The 19,314-nt window shown below is 41.6% G+C and overlaps 1 protein-coding gene across 2 annotated transcripts in view; it reads left to right on the top strand.

Moving 5' to 3' along the window:
- Positions 1-19,314, top strand: part of UBASH3A (ubiquitin associated and SH3 domain containing A) — a 30,303-nt gene that overhangs the window by 1,795 nt on the left and 9,194 nt on the right. For both annotated transcript variants that reach the window (XM_045008441.1, XR_006577688.1), the window contains exons 2-8: positions 1,994-2,047; positions 4,188-4,374; positions 7,491-7,689; positions 10,150-10,319; positions 11,391-11,599; positions 16,422-16,548; positions 17,621-17,729. In XM_045008441.1, coding sequence (XP_044864376.1) covers positions 1,994-2,047; positions 4,188-4,374; positions 7,491-7,689; positions 10,150-10,319; positions 11,391-11,599; positions 16,422-16,548; positions 17,621-17,729 — 1,055 coding nt within the window. The remainder of the gene's footprint in view (positions 1-1,993; positions 2,048-4,187; positions 4,375-7,490; positions 7,690-10,149; positions 10,320-11,390; positions 11,600-16,421; positions 16,549-17,620; positions 17,730-19,314) is intronic.

A 19,314-nucleotide genomic window follows, 5' to 3' on the forward strand; every position in this document is an offset into this window, starting at 1 on the left:
ACATCTGAGCAGTTTAAAGGTGCATTCGTGTAAATGGGAATCTGAGCAACACATTAGGGCAACACATTAGCCTCAAACTCCAGGCTTATACAGTACTAATTGTTATTAGCATTTCCAGACAGGGATCTGGTAGTTTATTCTAAAACAGTACTTTAAAATATATATATTTAAGAACTCTTCTGCTTTTTGTTTAAGAGAGATTTGTAGACATAGGATCCATTTTTGCATTAAATTGCCTTATTGTGTATTATTTGCTTTGTGGAAGTGCACAGGAGCCCCAGTCATAAGCCAGGATGCCACCATGCATGGTGCTATACAACACAAAAAAACCCCAGTCACTGCCTCAATAAGCTTACAGTCCTAATATGAGCTGAGACAACTGGTAGATACAGACCAGCACAAGGGAAAATGAGACAGTGCTGGTTTGGTATGATAGGCAGAGGTCTCAGCACCCCAGCTGCCTAGCCATTTGTCAATTTTTTATAAGCCTAATGGCAAAGGATAGTTTTAAGGAGGAAAATGAAGGAGAACAATGATTTGGCTTTGTAGGTGTTGACCGGGAGCATTCCCAAGAGTTGGAGGTTGCATGGGAGAAAGAACAAAAGCTCGTTTGAAAATTGATGGAGGCTGGCATTGGCAAAGAGAAGGCAGGAGTCGACCTCTTGATAGTGTATGGGAGATGATAGGTGGGGTAGGGATAGCTGGTGAAGGGCCTTGGAAGTGAAAACAAGCTGCTTATGCGTGATGCTATGGAGAAAGGGGAGCCAGTGGAGGGAGGCAAAGAGAGGGGTGACATGGTCAAAGCAACCAATGATCTTCACAGCAGCATTCTGAATGGATATGAGTGGGTAAGACTGGATTTGTCAAGGCCAGAGAGAGGGATATTGCAGTAATCAAGACACGAGATGATGAGAGCCTGGACGAGAGTGTTAGCACTGAGGACGGGTGAGAAAGGCCATACCTTAGAGATATCCTGCAGAAAGAATCAGCAAGATTTGCACATAGTTAGGACTTAAGGTCCTAGAGACAGGTCTGAGTCATTCAAAGTTGACACCCAGTTTACTGGCCTGAGTGACAGGAAGGATTGTGGTGGTGTCCACAGTGCTCAAGAAAGAAAGTAGCGGGGAGGGCTTGAGGGGAAAGATTAAGAGTTGTATTTTGGCCATGTTGGGCCTTCAGTAATAAAAGGACACAGCACGTAAGTAATATGTTTAATTATTTATTTACAAATCCACATACAATTTTCTCCCTGGGGTGAGGAAGACAGAACAAAGTACATGAGACCAGTCACACTGTTTAATGCACTGCTGGAAGGTGCACAGATATCACAGGGCTGGATATAGTATAAGAACTTGAACAGATGGGAATTAAATGTTACAAATTTGGCTTCAAGACGCCAACAGGCAGAAAATCTTGTTTCAAGTGTAGCAAATATTGTCTTTTGGGTGTAGCAAAAGAAATACATGAGTCATAGTGAGTTTTAAAATAGTGGCCAGGCTGAAATGTCCAGTTCCTCTGCTGGACTTCTTCTCATCTCCCCCACCCCAAGAAACTCAACTCTTGGTCTCAAAGATGTGTATGTGCAGGAACATATTGTCCTGACAGAAAAACATACTGAATTTGGATATAATTTGGTTCCATAGAACAGTAATTACATATTAGAGATAGACCTGAACCAAAATCCCTGAACTTGTGGCTCAAATCTGTCTCTCTAATGGGCAGAAACAAAACACTGACTCCTTTGGGAAAATTTGGATCCAGGTTTCCAGATCCCAAGTATAAGAGTGTGGATCTAAGGTTTTGGTTCTGCCCACTATAGTGTTTGGAGCTGGGATTTTGGTTGGCCCCATCTCTAATAACACTGTGGGCCCATATACAGTACAAATCATGCTTATACAGTGTATTAAGGAAAAGTCTCCAGAACTCAAAGGAGAATTTGCTGTCTTACTGCATCTATTCCTTTCTCCTGGTGAATCCACTTTATTTTCCTTAGGCAAAAAGCTTTGGCTGCTACTGGACACAAGACAGCAGAAGAGGCTTCAAAATGGTAAGAATGAAATAATTTACGGTTCCCCCAGGAGTACTTTCACATGAAACTGAATGAAATGTAGTTGCTTATGGGCTGTTTCCCCACTGGATTTGGATTTAGGAGACTTCATGGTAAAAATGAAATCAAATCTGAGCTCATCTTTATTTTGCTTTATGGGACTAGTTTTATTCAATCATGTTTCTTGTAGGCATAAAATTATTTGCACAGAGTGCAAAGTAAAGTAAGAGCAGAGTTACTGCTTCCTAGACGATGGTTCTATTTTATGGAATGTGAGAGAACATGTGGGTGTGGGGGATGGATGCTGTCATGGTCACCTAATTTTGACATCGTCAAAGACGGGAGGATTGTGAAGAATCATTATGTAATAAATGTCTCCAATTTCTCACACCTCCACTCGTGCACAAAAACCTCTCCCTCTCACAGCACTGGATGATGACTATAGATCAGAGAGGAAAGTTTAGATGCTCAGCCTGTGAGGCAAAAATAGAAAAGGAGGTGTTAAAGATCTGAGAGATTACAGTTGTAAAGGAATTTGGAACATGTTAAGTTAAAAGGCATTGACTGGAGGGAACACAACTCCAGGTGGGAAAAGGCTATAAAATCAAGCTGAATGGCTAAGAGTTTCCAGTTTTGAAAAATAAGAACCCAGGATAGGCATGACCATGGGTACTATCAATTGCTACTCTTGGGTCATCTGAATTTTTTCTCCAGCCCGAGACACTGATGATGGAGTACGGAGATGTTGCTGATGCTGATTTATTTTGCAATTTAAATCCCAGATCTAAGGGTATGTCTACACTATACCCCTACAGCAGCACAGCTCCAACGCTGCGGATGTGCCACTGGAGAGTCACAGTGTAGATGCTTCCTACGTTAATGGAAAGGGGTTTTTCCGTTGATGTTGTTATTCCACGTCTCTGAGAAGCAGTAGTTACATTAACAGAAGAATCCTTCTGTCGACCACACAAGGGATTAGTTTGACCCAGCAACAGTATTTGGGCCACAAAATTTTTCACAACCCTGAGTGACATAGCTAGGTCAATCTAATTTTTAAATGTAGACCAGACCTGAGTCAAATCTCAAACCCACGCTCTCTGCTGATATTTGTGAGACACAGAAGAGATATAAAAGAGCACCCAGCAGCAGCAATGCCTCCTACAAAGCAACTGATGTTGCTCCAGATGGGGCGATGTAAGGCAAATACAGTTAATCATCCAGATACAAAGGCTTAGAATGAGAACATTGCACAATTGAAATATGCATTATTGTATATTCCTCTTTGCTGTGTTTCCAGCAAGGCTGAGATGACACAAGTTATGACTTTTACTTAGAGTTTATACCACAAGGAAGGTGGTTCTGGATTTTTTGGATCTGGGTCCATGTGTTGCAAAACATGCTGATATGTGGCATTACTTCTGACATCCAGAGTGGTGATCAAGTGGTGGATTGCATGTTCATCCCAGCACATGTCCAGTTCAACATAGGCTACAAAACAAGCTCCATCCGAAATTATTTCATGCTGTGAATTGAAAAAATCAGAAGCAGATGATGCTGCAATTCCCAAAGCAAAATGACTTGTTATAGGTTAGAGCATGATTTATTAATTTCAGTTGATGTGTTTTCTTTTTCCTTTGGTTTTTTTGGTGGGGGTGTTTTGTTTTGTTGTTTTAACTAGAGATGAATAAAAATGCCAATTTTTGAAGGATTTTTTTAAATCTATATTTTCAAAATTACCTCCCAATTTTTTCCCCCATTTTTGGTGGTTTGCTCCCCCTGCCCCTTTTCCTCCCTTTTCCAATGGCAAAATAGAAAATGGGGGAGAAAATCAAACAAACAATACTACAAGTTTTCTGTTTTCAAATACTGAAAATTATGTTTTCATTTTCAAATTTCAAAAAAAAAATTGAAAATTATCATTTAAAAACCAAAAGACCTCATCCCATCAATAAATATCACAAAGGGACATGTTTTGTCCAGCTCTAGTCTTAATCTGTTCTTATTTCATTATGAGTTTCTGCTCATGTAGCAACTGTTTTTCTTTCTCTGCTTTTATTGTGGATGTCTTCACCAGAGCGATGGAGGAATGTGTACACAATTGTGCCTTAACTTACCCTGTGCGATGCGCTCTCAATTTCAGGTTGCACTCTCATTGTAATGATCCTTCTTTGGATGATCCAATCCCTCAGGAATATGCTCTCTATTTGTGCCCAACTGGACCCTTGCATGACAAACTGCAGGAATTTTGGAAAGAGAGCAAGAACCAATGTTCAAGAAACAAAGCCCATGAGATTTTTCCCCACATAACTCTTTGTGATTTCTTTACGGTAAGAAAGCCTTTAACAATTCCATTGAGCACAAAAAACTGGCTAACATATAAGATTGAAATCTGGGCTCTCTTGATCATGTATTTTCACTTGCTCTTACAATTATTTTGCACTAATAATTCCTTGCATAATTGTAAAAACTCAGGTGTGATTGTTTTCGGTATGCAAGTAGGAGCACAAATGATAGTGTGCAAAAATTATATGAATGAGGGATTCAATATGCAAAGGTCAGTGTGTTCAAATAAATGCCATGTTTTGAAAACCCAGCAACAGTATCCCATCACAGAGTATGCTGGGACACAGGCTAAGGTCATTGCATTTATTCCCCTCTACATTTACAAATATCAATAAAAATATTCAGATGGTGGATATTGAGGAATGATCAGGCCAACAAATGTTATGGACTGAAAGTAGGGATTAGAGGGAGATTTTTAAGTCTCATGAGAGCGGAGGGGCTGGATTTAGGCTTTTTTGAGGTCTGATCATTTAAACTCTATGTATGAATACGTCAGTGCAACTGCACACCTAATCTGTCCATGCAGCTAACATGGCTGTGTTTGCAAATCATGTATTTGCATGTGCAAGTGGTCAGTACTATCTCTTTTTGCCTTCTGAGCATGCAAATTAGGCAAGGTGTTGCATATGCAGTGTGCACAGAAAAGCAAACCCTCAGACATATCATCTATTTAACATCCTCTGTGCATTCATTTCTCACTGCTTTTGGATGCTGACTGGAAGCACAGTAGTTGCTCTCAGTTCACTGTTGAGAAAGTTCCACATACTAAAAATAGCTATAGAAAAAAAGTTGGTTCTCTTTGCTTTTTTTCCCTGCTTTGGCTGGTGCTGCATTTGCTCTCCTGCCCATCACAGCTTGCATTCTATGCCTTACTATTGCCATGAAGTGAAAACTTCAAAAGTGTGTAAGTGACTTAGGAGCCTAAATCCTATTTTCAAAAGTACTTTAGAGACAGATTTACATATTTAGGTACCTAAAGATGCAGATAGGTACCCCGCGGGATTTTCAAAAGCTCCTAAGCAGGAAATTCACCTAGATGCTTTTGGCACCAAAATATCTTTGTAAAGCCTAAACTACACGGGGAGGGAGGGTAATTTTGCACTGAATTTTTGTGCATTAACTGCTGCATATTAGATAGTCGCAGTAATTATATTCACACAGTCAACTGTTTTCTGCTTTAATATAATTCAGTGTGTCTACCCTAGTTGTCTACAATGTCTACATTCTCTATGATGTATCTTGTCCTTCGGCAGTTAGTAGCCTAAGTCTAAGGTTATGGGTACACTACACAGCTTTTAGTGACACGGCTCTGCCGCTACAGCCAAGCCACTAAAAGGCGCACAGCATAGCTGCTGTTTGTCAGCAGGAGAGAGCTCTCCTGCCAACCAAAAAATTCTGCTCCCGACGAGCAGCAGCAGCTTTGTCGGCAGGGCCTCCCATAGGGTGACCAGATGTTAAGGGGAAAATATCAGAACTGCTGCGGTGGGGCGGTGGTTTTTTTTTTTTACACTCACCCATCCAGGAGTTCAGTGGCAATTCGGCGGAGAGCCCTTCAGTCGCAGACAGTCTTCGGCAGCGGGTAATAAACTTTGCCGCCAAAGACAGAAGCGCCCACCACTGAAATACCGCCAAAGACCATCCGCGACTGAAAGACTCTCCGCCAAATTGCTGCCAAAGACCAGGAAACAAAATATGGGACAAATGGCGTCCCAACCGTACTCTGGTCGGGATGCGGGACAAACTCTTCAAAATTGGGACAGTCCTGATTTTATCAGGACGTCTAGTCACCTTAGCTCCCCAGAGGATTCAGGGGGTCTGAGGCAAAGCAGGAAGCGGACATAAAAAAAGGCACCACCCACTGCGGCACTCGTACTCACCGGGTGGCGCTCCGAGTCTGCAGCGGCGGGTCCTTCACTAGCTCCGTGTCTTCGGCAGCACTGAAGGATTCGCCGCCGAAGTGCCACCGAAGACCCAGACTTCTGCCGGGTGAGTAAAAATTAAAAAGGTGCCTCTAGCCAGGGAAGGGATTCTTAGCCAGGGCTCGTGGGGCCCCTGCAGGGCCCGGAGCCTGGGGCAAATTGCCCCCCTTACCCCACCCCTGGGCGGCCCTGTTTGTCGGCAGGAGAGTGCTCCTGCCGACAAAGCGCTGTTCACATCGGCACTTTTTGTCGATAAAAGTTTTGCCAATGAAGTTCCAGTGTAGACAAAGCCTAACTGAAAATCAGTGGGACTTAAGATCCTAAGTACCTGAGTCAGTTTTGAAAATGGAACTTAGCTTCCTAAGTAACTTAGGCACTTTTGAACATTTGACCTGTGATCAGGGTGTTTTCTGAATCTAAAGATAATGTAATCTAAATAATACGCCCTATGAATATCGAGATATTCTCTACAAAATGAGTCTTAAACAGCATAATGAGGTGCTGCCTCCCCCCTAAAGGATCAATGTGTACACTTCAGTGGAAGAATAGTGTGAGTATCACTAAAGCTATGTTGGTCTGTAAACGTTTTAGAGACCTTTCATTGCTGACGAAGTTGCACATTAGCATCCTTGCAGCACTTCGCCATTAGCTTTGTCAGAGATCTATTGAAGCAATATGGAAATTGCCGTGATGGGGCAGTTGGACAAACAAATTATATTCATTATAATTTCATATTCTATAATGCTGTTGAGAGTACAAAATAAAGAGAACAAGTTTCATAGCAAAATGTCAAACACTGTGGTACTAGTTGGCCATTAATAACATTTATAGGAAATAAACATTTATTAGTTTGTAATGAATGGAGTGCTCTTGAAAGATGTCAGATGTAAAAGTCTGAATTAACCACAGAAAGTATGCATAGGCAGCAGCATTTTCAAGCTTCCACATAATGTATCTCAACCCTGTTCTAGGTGGAATATTTCAAGGGATAAGAAAGTAATTTAATCTCTGTGAATATTCAGTACTTGTTCTTTCTGCTGTGACTGCCAGTTGGAGTGCCAACTAATACTGAACTATGGTAGTGGTTTTAAAGTTTGGATATTGTCCAGCAGGAATTGTTTATGAGGCAGTGGATGCCACTGATTGTTTGTAATGCATGCTCCCCATATGTTTTCTTTTAGTGTGAAGATCGGAAAGTGGAATTCTTGCATGAAGCCCTAAAGAAAGTTGGTGACAGGTTTTTAAATGTGTTCCCACCTGCCATTTCTCTATCACTACATTCATCTGTCAGCTACCTTGGTTTCTTCATTAATGATGCCCATGCCAATGTCATCAAAGAGTTTGCTGTGGCTTTTGCTACTGAGGCTTCAATCTTGGCAGGTACCATCAATCTCAATTGGAAACTGTAGTAATTTAAGTATCTTCTGAATTTCTGACGGGGCTCCAATCAGATTCTGTTGTTCGCTTCATGCAACCATCCTGCCCCAAAGTTTTGAAAAAATCATGCCTGGGGAAAGTGGGCCCTGCTTTCTTGCTTATTTTACACAGCAGACATAATGTATTAGCCTAAGATATCTCTTTTGCCCAAAAGCCAGATGCATAAAATGGCAGTTAGTAAAAATACTACATGGTGTTCTTATTATCTTTGAGAAATCTAAGGAAAGCCTTCACTTTGTAACATTCTGTAGGCAATTACTGAGTAGAATTATCTGTAAATATATATACTGTGTATATCTCTCTATTTAGGCACTTAACTGTGGTCATCTCCATGGTTTCTGAGGCAGGCTTGATGTCTGTTCAGTGTTGCATTGCAGTTTCAGGTCAAGGGGTTACCTTAGTAGGTGTCATGGGGTTTTTGTAAAAATAAATTAATGCAACATTGGAAGTATTAATGTTCTGAGCCTCCAAAATGGAAAGGGACAGAGAGTATAAAACTTCACCACCCCTAACTTGAAGCCTGGCACATAATTTAGGATAATGGTGAGTTTTATGATCATGGATGAGGAAAGGAGGAAATTCAAGAGAAAACAAATGAGTCCAGAAGGAATACATCAACCAAAGCCTTATCATGTCAGATCCTCTAGCGCTATACTTTAGTTACGGCAGTGTGGGAAGGTGATGGGCCCTTTGGCTTTTGGTGATGTTCAGGTTACTACGGTGATGCTGTGAAGAAAGGGAGGCAGGAAGAAAGACAGGCATCCAAACAGATCTGTAAATGTCTGGAATTCCTGCAACGCCCACATAGACTAGTCAGCTCTCATGGTTTGTTACTGAATCACAGATTTCCCTTCAGGGACCTGTGCTTTGGAGTGATCCTTGACAACTGCATGTCTGAGATATGAAATATTGAAATAGAAATTTACTACACTGATGTCACAGAACAAATCAATAAATATTGCTAAGAATACCAAAGAGTACATTTAAGCAGCTGTAAGTGTAATTAAAAAGACAAAGGACCAAATGCTGGGTCCTTCTTACACTGCAATAAGAAGAAGTAGAAGAGGGGAAGTAGGGATATATTCAACGCAAGGTTTCTTATGCTGGGGAAGGGAGAAGAACTGAAGACTCCATGAAATCCACTAAGGACTTTGCAATACAGCTTTGGGATGTGTTTGGATGTTACAGTGATGAGTACTATAGATAGCCTTGTATAATATTCAGACAGTAATCAGTGCAATAAGGCTTGATACAAAAGAGGTTAAAGAGGGAATCAATCTGTATATTTGTCTGTCTTAGAGTTCTCCTTAGCACTCATCACACCAGCGTACAAGTGTTCTGCAGATAAGAGCCATGGATTTCCCACCAAGCAATCTCCATAGAGTCTGACCTCCTTTCTCCTGCCCTGGGATACCAGAGGTTACTGCAGGCCTAGGGCTCCAGTCACCCAGTACTGCTCGGGTATGAGGAAGGGAAAGAGATAGCTGGCACCCTTAACCCCAAAACTGTCTCCTCATGGGAGGGAGAAAGGTGGGCTCGGGGGGGGGGAGAGGAGGGGCTGTTTCAAAGCCATTATCTAATCAACCTCTTCTTGACCATGTTTCCCATTCATTCTCTCCAAGTTGTAATGCCATCTCCTCCTCACACTCAGTCAGCTTGCTACCCTAACTGGGAGGCACTGCTTCCCCATATGCAGGGATGGTGGAATGATTTATATAATGGGGTGCTAAGAGCCATTGATCCAAACTGTAAACCCTGTATATGATGGAAACCACTTCAAGCCCAGGGGTGCAGCAGCACCCCCAGCACCCCTAGGTCCAGCACCTATGCCCAGATGTCATCTTCCAGCACTCTGATTTCTACGTTTGGCAGTCAGGACCTAGTTGCAGGGAAAGGAGAGGAGACAAGTGTGCAAAGGAGTTTGTGGTGGGGCTATGGGGCCATGGAGGGTAGTCACTATATGCAGCTGCATCAGAGAGAGAGAGAGAGAGAGAGAGAGAGAGAGAGAGAGAACACCTCTCTTAGGGTCCATGGAGTTATATTTAACTGCAGAGCCTGAGTGGACTATGCGCCAGCTGATGGCTGAACACCAGGATTTGGTTGAAGGTATTTTCATTTCTGAGAAGTGATATTTTGTAGAAGAAAATAAGGGAGTATTAATTGGTGAACCAGAAAGAATGAATTTTTTTTTTTGGAGCAAGGGTGAACTGTGCACATCGCCAGATTAAGAATGTTCACTTGGAAATAGTGTAATAGTCTGAAAGATTGCCTTTGATTACTACATTGTTTCATATACTGCACAGAAGTCTATGGTATAAAATTCTGCTTCATGGTGCTAAATAAACAGCCTAGATAAACTTCACCTCATTTTGTGACCTTATAAGATTATTATTTTGTTCCTAGATTGCCGCGTGAAACCCTGCACAAAGCAGCTGCACCTTACCCTGGCTCATAAGTTTTATCCTCACCATCAAAAGACTTTGGAACAATTGGCCAAATCTATCAACCCAGGACAGAGCTGCCTGTGGACAGCTGCTCTGTATTCTAGAGATATGCGCTTTGTAAATTACCAGGTACAGCGTTCAACATTACTTAGTCTTCTGTAGTCATGTATTTAAAAGCAGATTTGTTTTTTATTCATGAGAAAAATATGCATGCATAACTCATAGTTTCAGTATACATTACAATGCAAGGTGCTTCTTTTGGCTGAAAAATTGTATTCTCAAATCAGTGGAAGATAACTGTGTGACATTGTATGGCTGTTGATATGCAGACCAATCAGATCTAATTCCAAACTCAAACAGGAAAATGTAATTTTAGACTATTATGGAGTGTGAAAATAAGAAGACAGAAAATAAGCAAGAAGTATTTGAAAGTACCAGCATTCTTCCAGGCAAGATCACTGCATAACAGTAAAAACATGTTAGTTGACCGTACCTACCTTGGAAAAACCTGTAAGGGCTGAATACCCTAATGTAGAGCATGACTATATCCCTGATGATTTTCTGCTCAAATGATTCTTGATTAAAATTGGTCAACATTTTTCAACTTTTCAATGAAGTTTTTTCATTAAAAAGTCTAAACTTTTTCATGACATTTTCACCATTTTTCAACCAGATCAGTACAGCATATCATTACTTGAATTACGGTAGCATCTCAGAGCCCTAGTCAAGGACCAGGACCCTATTGTGCTAGGCGCTGTACAAACCAAGCACAAAGACAGTCCCTGCCCCACAGATCTTACAATCTAAGTATTAGACAAGAGATAACAGCTCAGCGTGCAATACTATGAAACTTACAGTGTGATTTTTTTCATATGCCAGATAATTGTAAATTATGGAAAACATACCTACAAATATTTCTGTCTTTTTTAAACTATTCTACACTTGTTACAGAAAAGAAGATTTTTATGAACAACAAATGTCTATTTTTATATATTGTAAGAGTCCACTACACTCTTTTTCTCTATGATAAAGAAAAATGTCATTAAAGAATAAGCTACAGTATAAAAAAACAGAGAAACAATTTATGGCTCACAGTTGAGCAGCTCTTCTCTGAAATGCTCCATCACTTATAACATTAATGTTCTGGAAATAAGACCTGACATGCATTTGAAGACGTTTCCTTTTTTAATCCCCCACCAGATCTTGCAAGCACTCTTCCAATACAAGCCTCAGAACATTGATGAACTAATGCTGAATACTGGAGATTTGATATATGTTGACCGATCACAACAATCTGATGTTAGTGATGGCTGGGTGATTGGTACCTCGCACCGGACTGGCTGCAGAGGATTTCTTCCTGAAAATTACACAGAAAAAGCCAATGAGTCAGATACTTGGGTTAAACACAGGTTAGTAAAACTCCTCTCTGTAATTTCCAGCGATGTACCTGCATAGTACTGTTCTATATTCACTCCCTTGTATACTATAACACAGGGATAGAGGTCTTTTGACTTACCCTGTTGGTAGGCATTGGAACCCTGCAAAGATGCTGATCGATTCTTGCTTACCCATTACAGGAAGTGGGTGCCTTAACACTACTTGGGAAATAAGGAGGTCAGAGTGGTTCTCTGGGCAGAGCTGGCATAGGGTCTGATACACAACATACCACGCAGCGTACACATTTATAGGGTTGTGGCATCCACAATTACACAGAGTAAGCCAGTGAGCAACAGCAGTCCTCAGGGAGGAAACAGGACAAGGGGGGTTGGGGAATGGGAAAGGTCTGAGCTTGGAATTTATGTCATTCTGTCATTAGTTTATTTGTAATTAAGCCATGCTGCAGGAAGTGTAATTTTGACCCTATACAGCGTGTGGATGAGTTGTGGAGCTCTCTTTTCCTTCCTTTTCTTTTTTCTACTCTTGTTTTCTTTTAGTTCTCTCTCTCATGCCATTCACTATAGCCCATCTCTGCCTCCATAACTTAACAAAACAAAGACAAACAAACAAACAGAACTAGAGACCAGGCCTATGTTCACATTGTGTGTGGGATGCCTCCTTTCCCCCATATTTCACCTTCGTTTTTGATCTTTAATTTTCTTCAGAGCAAGAACTATGTCGGCTTATATGTTTGGAAAACATCTAGGATATTTTGGTTACTACCTCAGTCTAAATTCATACATAATAACTGTACAATGTACATCAGTTAAATATAGATGACACGAGACCTCATAAGGAAGGAAATGAAAATTTAAGGCATCTGACAGTACCTACCTTCTACTCTTCCACCTAAGGAGAGACTCCTCATTTCTAGAATAACTATTGTGAGTCACAGATATTGCACCACAGCCTTAAATCTGCCGCAGTAAGGATGTCAGCCTTCCAGTTCCCCCTTTCCTAAACTCTTCACAACACACAAACACATCAGACTCCCTCATACACACACATACCCCAGTATTGCTTCTACACAGTTTAGTGAAAACACGTACACACAAAGCCTTAGCTCAGGGGTCGGCAACCTATGGCACGCGTGCCAAAGGTGGCACGCGAGCTGATTTTTGATGGCACATGGGGCAGGCTGAGCCGCTCAGCCCACCACCGCTCTGGGGGTTCCCGCTGCTGGCCCCTTGCCAGCCAGGGTCCCACCGCCGGTCCCACTCAGCACCCGCTGCCGGCCTGGGTGAAGGAACCCCAGGCTGGCAGTGGGCTGAGACCCCAGCTAGCAGGAGACAGCAGCTGAAACCCCAGAGGGGAGCTGGCAGAGATGCTCAGCCCACCCCCGAAACCCCAGAGCTGGGCGGGCTGACCCGCTCAGCCCGCTCCCACTCTGGGGTTTCCACCACCGGCTCCTGCCAGCCGGGATCCCACCTCTGGTCCCACTCAGCGCCTGCTGCTGGCCTGGGGTTCCTTCCCCCAGGCTGGCAGCGTTCTGAGACCCCAGTTGGCAGGAGCTGGCAGCCGAAACCCCAGAGTGGCAGCAGGCTGAGCGGGTCAGCCCGCCGCCACTCTGGGGTTCCCGATGCTGGCCGCTTGTCAGCCGGGGTTCCACTCAGCACCCACTGCTGGCCTGGGGGAAGGAACCCCAGGCTGGCAGCAGGCTGTAACCCCCAGCTAGCAGGAGATAGCAGCTGAAACCCCAGAGCGGGGGCATGCAGAAATGCCCAGCCCACCCCCAAAACCCCAGAGCTGGGCAGGCTGACCTGCTCAGCCTGCTGCCGCTCTGGGTTTCCGGCTGCTGGACCCTTGCCAGCCGGGGTCCCCACCACAGCCCCACTCACTTTGCTTCCAGATGCAGTTCCAGTGCAGGCCCCCTGCCAGACAGGGTCCAGGCTTCCGGCCCTGCTCAGCCCTACCAGCCGCCAGCTCCACTCACCTCAGCTGCTGATCTGGGGTTCCTGCCGGTTAACAACTGATCACTCAGAAGCCTGTGTGCAGCTTAAAGTATACAAATACATCCCACCAGACATTGGAAAACTCAGCAAGGAAAAGCAAGGGCAAGGATCACGCTAAACTAATAAGATCTGCAGTTTAATTTAATTTTAAATATAGCTTCTGAAACATTTTGAAAACCTTGTTTACTTTACATATAACTGTAGTTTGGTTATATATTATAGACTTATAGAGAGAGACCTTCTAAAAATGTTAAAATGTATTGCCGGCACACGAAGCCTTAAATTAGAGTGTATACATGAAGACTCGGCACACCGCTGCTGAAAGGTTGCCGACCCCTGCCTTAGCTGATACACACCATAGTGTTCTTGTGTCTGAATTTCCCTGTTTTTTTAATGTTAGAAAGGATCTCCAACATTGTAGTGGCTCCGGGACACTCTCAAAGAGACCCTGTTTTTCATGAAAGGGGAGCCACTGCTAGATGGTGAAAAAAAATGTAATGTTGCTAGCCGGTGACTAAAGCACTGGGTTGTTGTTGGCTTTTCTTTTCTTTTTTTTTCTTTGCGGGGGGGGGAGGGGGGAGTTAAGATTTTATTAACAACCATAGGAAATGAAAACATATGTTTAAAAAATGAAAACTGAGATTCAAGGGAATTCCTTTGAAGTAAAAAATATTTGTCGTCAACTAACATTGTGATGGAGAAAAAATATTATGATAAATATTTTCCATAAATGAAAAATAAATAATAAACTTTACAAGTAACCACTCACTTCAGTGCTGTTATAATGTACAAGTGGGCCAATGTTCAAGCACCAAAAATCAGTAACCGGTTTGGCAAGAGATATCTGAAAAACTGAGACACAAAATCTAAACTTTCTTAAATGGCTGATATTTAATTAATTATAACTCAAGCTAATTAACATTTTTAAGATTCATAGAAAACTTTATATCACTGAACAGATTGTGTACTAGAAATTTGGTGAAGGTGTACTGTATTGTTCATATAAAACAAAGAGGCTGAATCCCTGCTTTAAGTGAAAAAAAAGAACCCAACCTTAACCATGGTGGCACTATTACATCTCGATGATAATAATAATATTTAGATACTTAATAGTTTCACTGAATCTGCATGAATGACTTTAAATTATCAGTTTCAAATACACTTATATTTATATGAAATGCAAAATGTTATTGTACAGGAAGGTCTGGCAGGATATCTTAGAATCAGTTTTTGTGACATGGACCGAATGCTAGTGGAAAACAAAATCCAGGTTCTTTCATGCTGTCTTCATTCAGCATATTATAAGATGGAGAAATCCATAGAGACCAGGCATAGAAAAATGCTGGAGATTCTATAGCTGAAGTTCTCATGTGAACACATCTTTTGGAGCTATTAAAATATAGACAAGGATCATCTTTCAGGAATTTCTGCTAGCAAATCTTAGGTTAGAGGGGGAACGCACCCTGAAGAATGCTCACGACAGCTGTGCCCTCCAGCTGCCCTGGTATGACCCCTCAAACTGCAGGGTCTCTAGCATGCAGAGTTTTTGCATGAGGGCTTCCATTGTCTTCAGGGTAGGGGACAAATATGCACTGGAACTGTAAATTCTCCCACTCCCATGCTCCCTGTTGCATTTATTCACCAGAGTTCCCCTGTGCCTGTGTCACAGAAGAGGAGTATCTGTCCTATCATTTCGAGAGTTCATGAGTCTCTTTCATGAGTGCAGAGACCAATTTGTGTCTTATACATAAGTGATTGTTTCTCAGTTATAGTTAATCTACACTGACATTTGGCATTCAAAGCCTCAACCCAGGAACATTTTTCATACCAAATTTGGCATGAGTTATTTTTAGAGGGCTTAGGAACAATAAAATAAAAGGATTATGGCTGCAGATGTTTTTGGTCCCTGTGTAACTTAAAAATCTTGATGAATTTTAGAAGAAAATATTCTACAATACAGATCAGCCCCTTGGCCTATGTTCTGCTTATTGCATTTTCTTTCCTCTTGTTTTTCATTGTTAGAGGTTACAGTGATAATTAGAAATGAGGAAATGTGGAGGCTGCTTCCCCACATAGGTGCCACCTTGATCTTGATGATTTTACCTCATTTCAAAAGCATCTGTCTCTGTGCTGCATTTTGCTCTATAGTTGCAAGCTCTGCAGATGGTATTTATAGATAAGAGCTTAGCTTTCTACACAAAAAGCTGCAAAACAGTCCTTGCTGTATCCTTGAAGGGAGGGAGCTAACTGTGTATCGTTTCCTGTTTGACACATTTCAGAGGGTTTACACGCTCTCCTTGCCATTAATTAATATCTATTTAACATTATATGGGACAGTTCGTAGGTCAGAAACAGCATGGTATGGTAAGTGTATAAAATAATTTGGCACAGGAAGCATACCCACGGACTAAGAACTCACTTATGTCCCTCCTGGAGCTACACAGTCCTTAGATCTATGTAGGAAAAGCAGGTCTACACACCTACTTCTTCCACCCAGGGGCGGGTGGGATGAAGCCTTAGCCCCACCACTCTTCACTCAGAGTCCCTCAATTTCTGCTTCCAACTGGAACATCTCCAGGATGCATGAACTTTGACTAGCCATTCAGATCAAAAGGGGCAACGTTATTTATTAACCACAATCTGGCAATAGCCTGTCACTTGTATTAGTACTGTGGGATCAGACTTTCTCATATACAATTTTGGGAAGCATGTCAAAACTCTTTATGGTTTTGCTCCCACTGAAGTGAATGGGAATCTTGCCTTTGACTTCCCTGGGTACAAGATCAGGCCTTAAAAATCCCACCTCTCTATGTGCATCTGTCTGTTTCTACTTTTCCCACAGAGAATACACTTTCACTCCAGCTTCAGGACTGCTCCCCAAGAATGAAAATGAACCTAGACGTAAACTGAATGGTGAAGTCCATAACCCAATAATGACAAAGAATGTAACCCAAACACTTGCTTTCCAGGTAATAAGTCTTCATTTCTTACTCTTTGACAGGTGCATAAATATCAGTGCAGGTAACATGCTTATACAAATACATGTTTTTAAGTGAACATTTAATATCACCCTCTAGTTTTATCTCAATATTATCTATAGAGAAATTGCTTTTACATTTCTTAATGACTCTTTGCTTCTGCCAGTAAAAAGTAGCAAAGCAAATGAAAAAAATATAGTTTTCAAATGTCAGCTTTCTTTATGTGCAAGGAGTAAACAGATCCTCTAAGTATAAGCAAGGCTTGTGTCCAACTCTGGAGATACGGCTTGGGGAGCAATGTGCAGATATTGCTAGTAGTAGGCATTGGGCCTAATTCTTCTCTCATACTAGTCTGAGGCCTGCATAACACCACTGATTTCAATGGATTTACGCCAGTGTAACTGAGAGCAGAATTAGGCCCTTTGTTTGTACTTTCTTGGCCAAACTGATTTTATTTTACCTTATCTTAGATATTTATATGCCTTACTGTAGGATCTTAGCACCTAGTCTGTAATTTCTTTATGTGTTTTTATATATATCTACAATAAATAGGTGTGTAAGACAATAGCAGAGTAAATTAGTTTAAAGGGTCACCATCAACGCTGACAGATTTACATTTTTAACCCCTGCCCTCAATATTGAATGCAGGTCTGTCTGCATTGTAAGGATTCCAATTCTCCTCATCCAGTTTGCTCTGCCTATGCTAGGATTTTAACATGTTAGTTAAAACACCTTTTTCCTAGTGTAAACATGGTCTTATAATCTAATCTATAGCCACTGAAGTCATAGTACTCTTTCCATTGATTTCAGTGGACTGTGGTTGATGCCTTATATTTCTGTGGGTCTAAGCACCTCATCTGTAAAATGGGAATAATACTATTTCCTTTCTCCTGCCCTTTGTCTGTCTAGTTTATTCAAATGATTGTAAGTCTTTCAGGAAAGGGACTGTCCCTTAGTATGTGTGTACAGCACATTGCAGGCCTGATCTCAGTTGCAGGTTCTAGGTACCACTGCAATAAATTTAATTCATAACACTAAAATGTAAATGGGTCACTGCATCCAGCTTTCTCAGACTGTTGCTCTCAGAAGAAGCCTGTTGGTGATGCGCCATGGGGAGAGAGTGGATCATGTTTTTGGGAAGTCCTGGATTCAGCAATGCTTAACTGCAGATGGTAAGTAAAAGAACGGGAGGACTGGCCCTTGGGAAACCAGACTGAAAAGAAAATATTGTACCGTGATGGCCGTGATGCGTAAAGTCTAAATTACTACTTGTAAATCTCTGCAAACCAGACTGAATTTTAGTGCTGAAGAAAGCAGCTATTCAGAAATACCCTTCATACACAGAAAGCCTAGTAGTATCATATAGTCCAGTGGTCCCCAACCTTTTCATCTGGCGGGAGCCAGACGAAGGACCGTGGCGGCGGTGGAGCATCCGCCGAAATGCCGCCAAATTTCTGCGGCATTTCGGCAGCGATGCCTCTCGATGACGTCACTTGTTGGCGGCAAGCAGCTTCATCGAGAGGCGTCGCCGCTGAAATGCCGCAGAAATTTGGGGGCGACGCCTCTCGCCGCCGACAAGCGACGTAAGCGAGAGGCGTCGCCGCCGAAATGCCACAGAAATTCTTTGGCATTTTGGCGGATGCTCTACCACCAGCCAGGACGTTGGGGACCCCTGATATAGTCAAAGCAATATGGTAGAACCTTAGAGTTACAAACACCAGAGTTACAAACTGACCAGTCAACCACACACCTCATTTGGAACCAGAAGTACACAATCAGGCAGCAGCAGAGACAAAAAGAAAAGGCAGTACAGTACTGTGTTAAACATAAATTACTAAAAAAAAGGGAAAGTTTAAACAGAAGGTTTGACAAGGTAAGGGAATTGTTGCTAGACTTGTTTCATTTAAATTAAGATGGTTAAAAGCAGCATTTTTCTTCTGCATAGTAAAGTTTCAAAGCTGTATTAAGCCAATGTTCAGTTTTAAACTTTTGAAAGAACAGCTGTAATGTTTTGTTCAGTTACAAACATTTCAGAGTTACAGAAAACCTTCATTCTTGAGGTGTGCAGAACTCTGAGGATCTATTGTATTTGAGATATGCACAGTCAATATATGGTCTATAGTCACTGTACTTCCCATGTAGTCATCTTACACAAGTAATACTGTACAAATAGAGCTCAGTGAAACTACATTTTTGTCTTGAGTTGATGTGCAAAACATGAATTTTTCACCAGCATTTTCAGAAATTTAAAAAATTGATCAATGACCAAATTTCCCTATTTTGTGTGGATAGACATAGCTTTTCAACATTACAATGTTGATCAAAATCATGATGCTGTGCTAGTCAAACCCAGTCAAGAATAACTGGAGCAAACAATGAGATTTTGTGGGGAAATGACAAAATGTTAACACTGTTATAGGTGAAAAGTCAAGATTGATGGGTTTTTTGGCCTTCAAAGCATGATTCTGAGGTGGAAAAAAAGTTTTATATAGATATATATATATTTGGGAGTGAGAGTGGAAGAGGAATTGTATTTTGCTCATGGTCTCTTGGGTTATGCTGGAAATCAGACAAGATGACCATAATGATCACTTCTGGCCTTAAAATCTGTGAATTATTTCCTTTTCTTTTTTGCTATGAGAACATTGTTTTTTGATAACTTTAACAATGGTAAAAAAAAAGAGTTTCCACTGCTCTGATGTGAATATATGTCTCTGGTGAATTTTACTGAGCATTTGTTTTCTCTGGTGTTCTGCT

The sequence above is a fragment of the Mauremys mutica genome, chromosome 1, assembly GCF_020497125.1.
Source record: "Mauremys mutica isolate MM-2020 ecotype Southern chromosome 1, ASM2049712v1, whole genome shotgun sequence".
Classification (NCBI taxonomy): Eukaryota; Metazoa; Chordata; order Testudines; family Geoemydidae; genus Mauremys; species Mauremys mutica.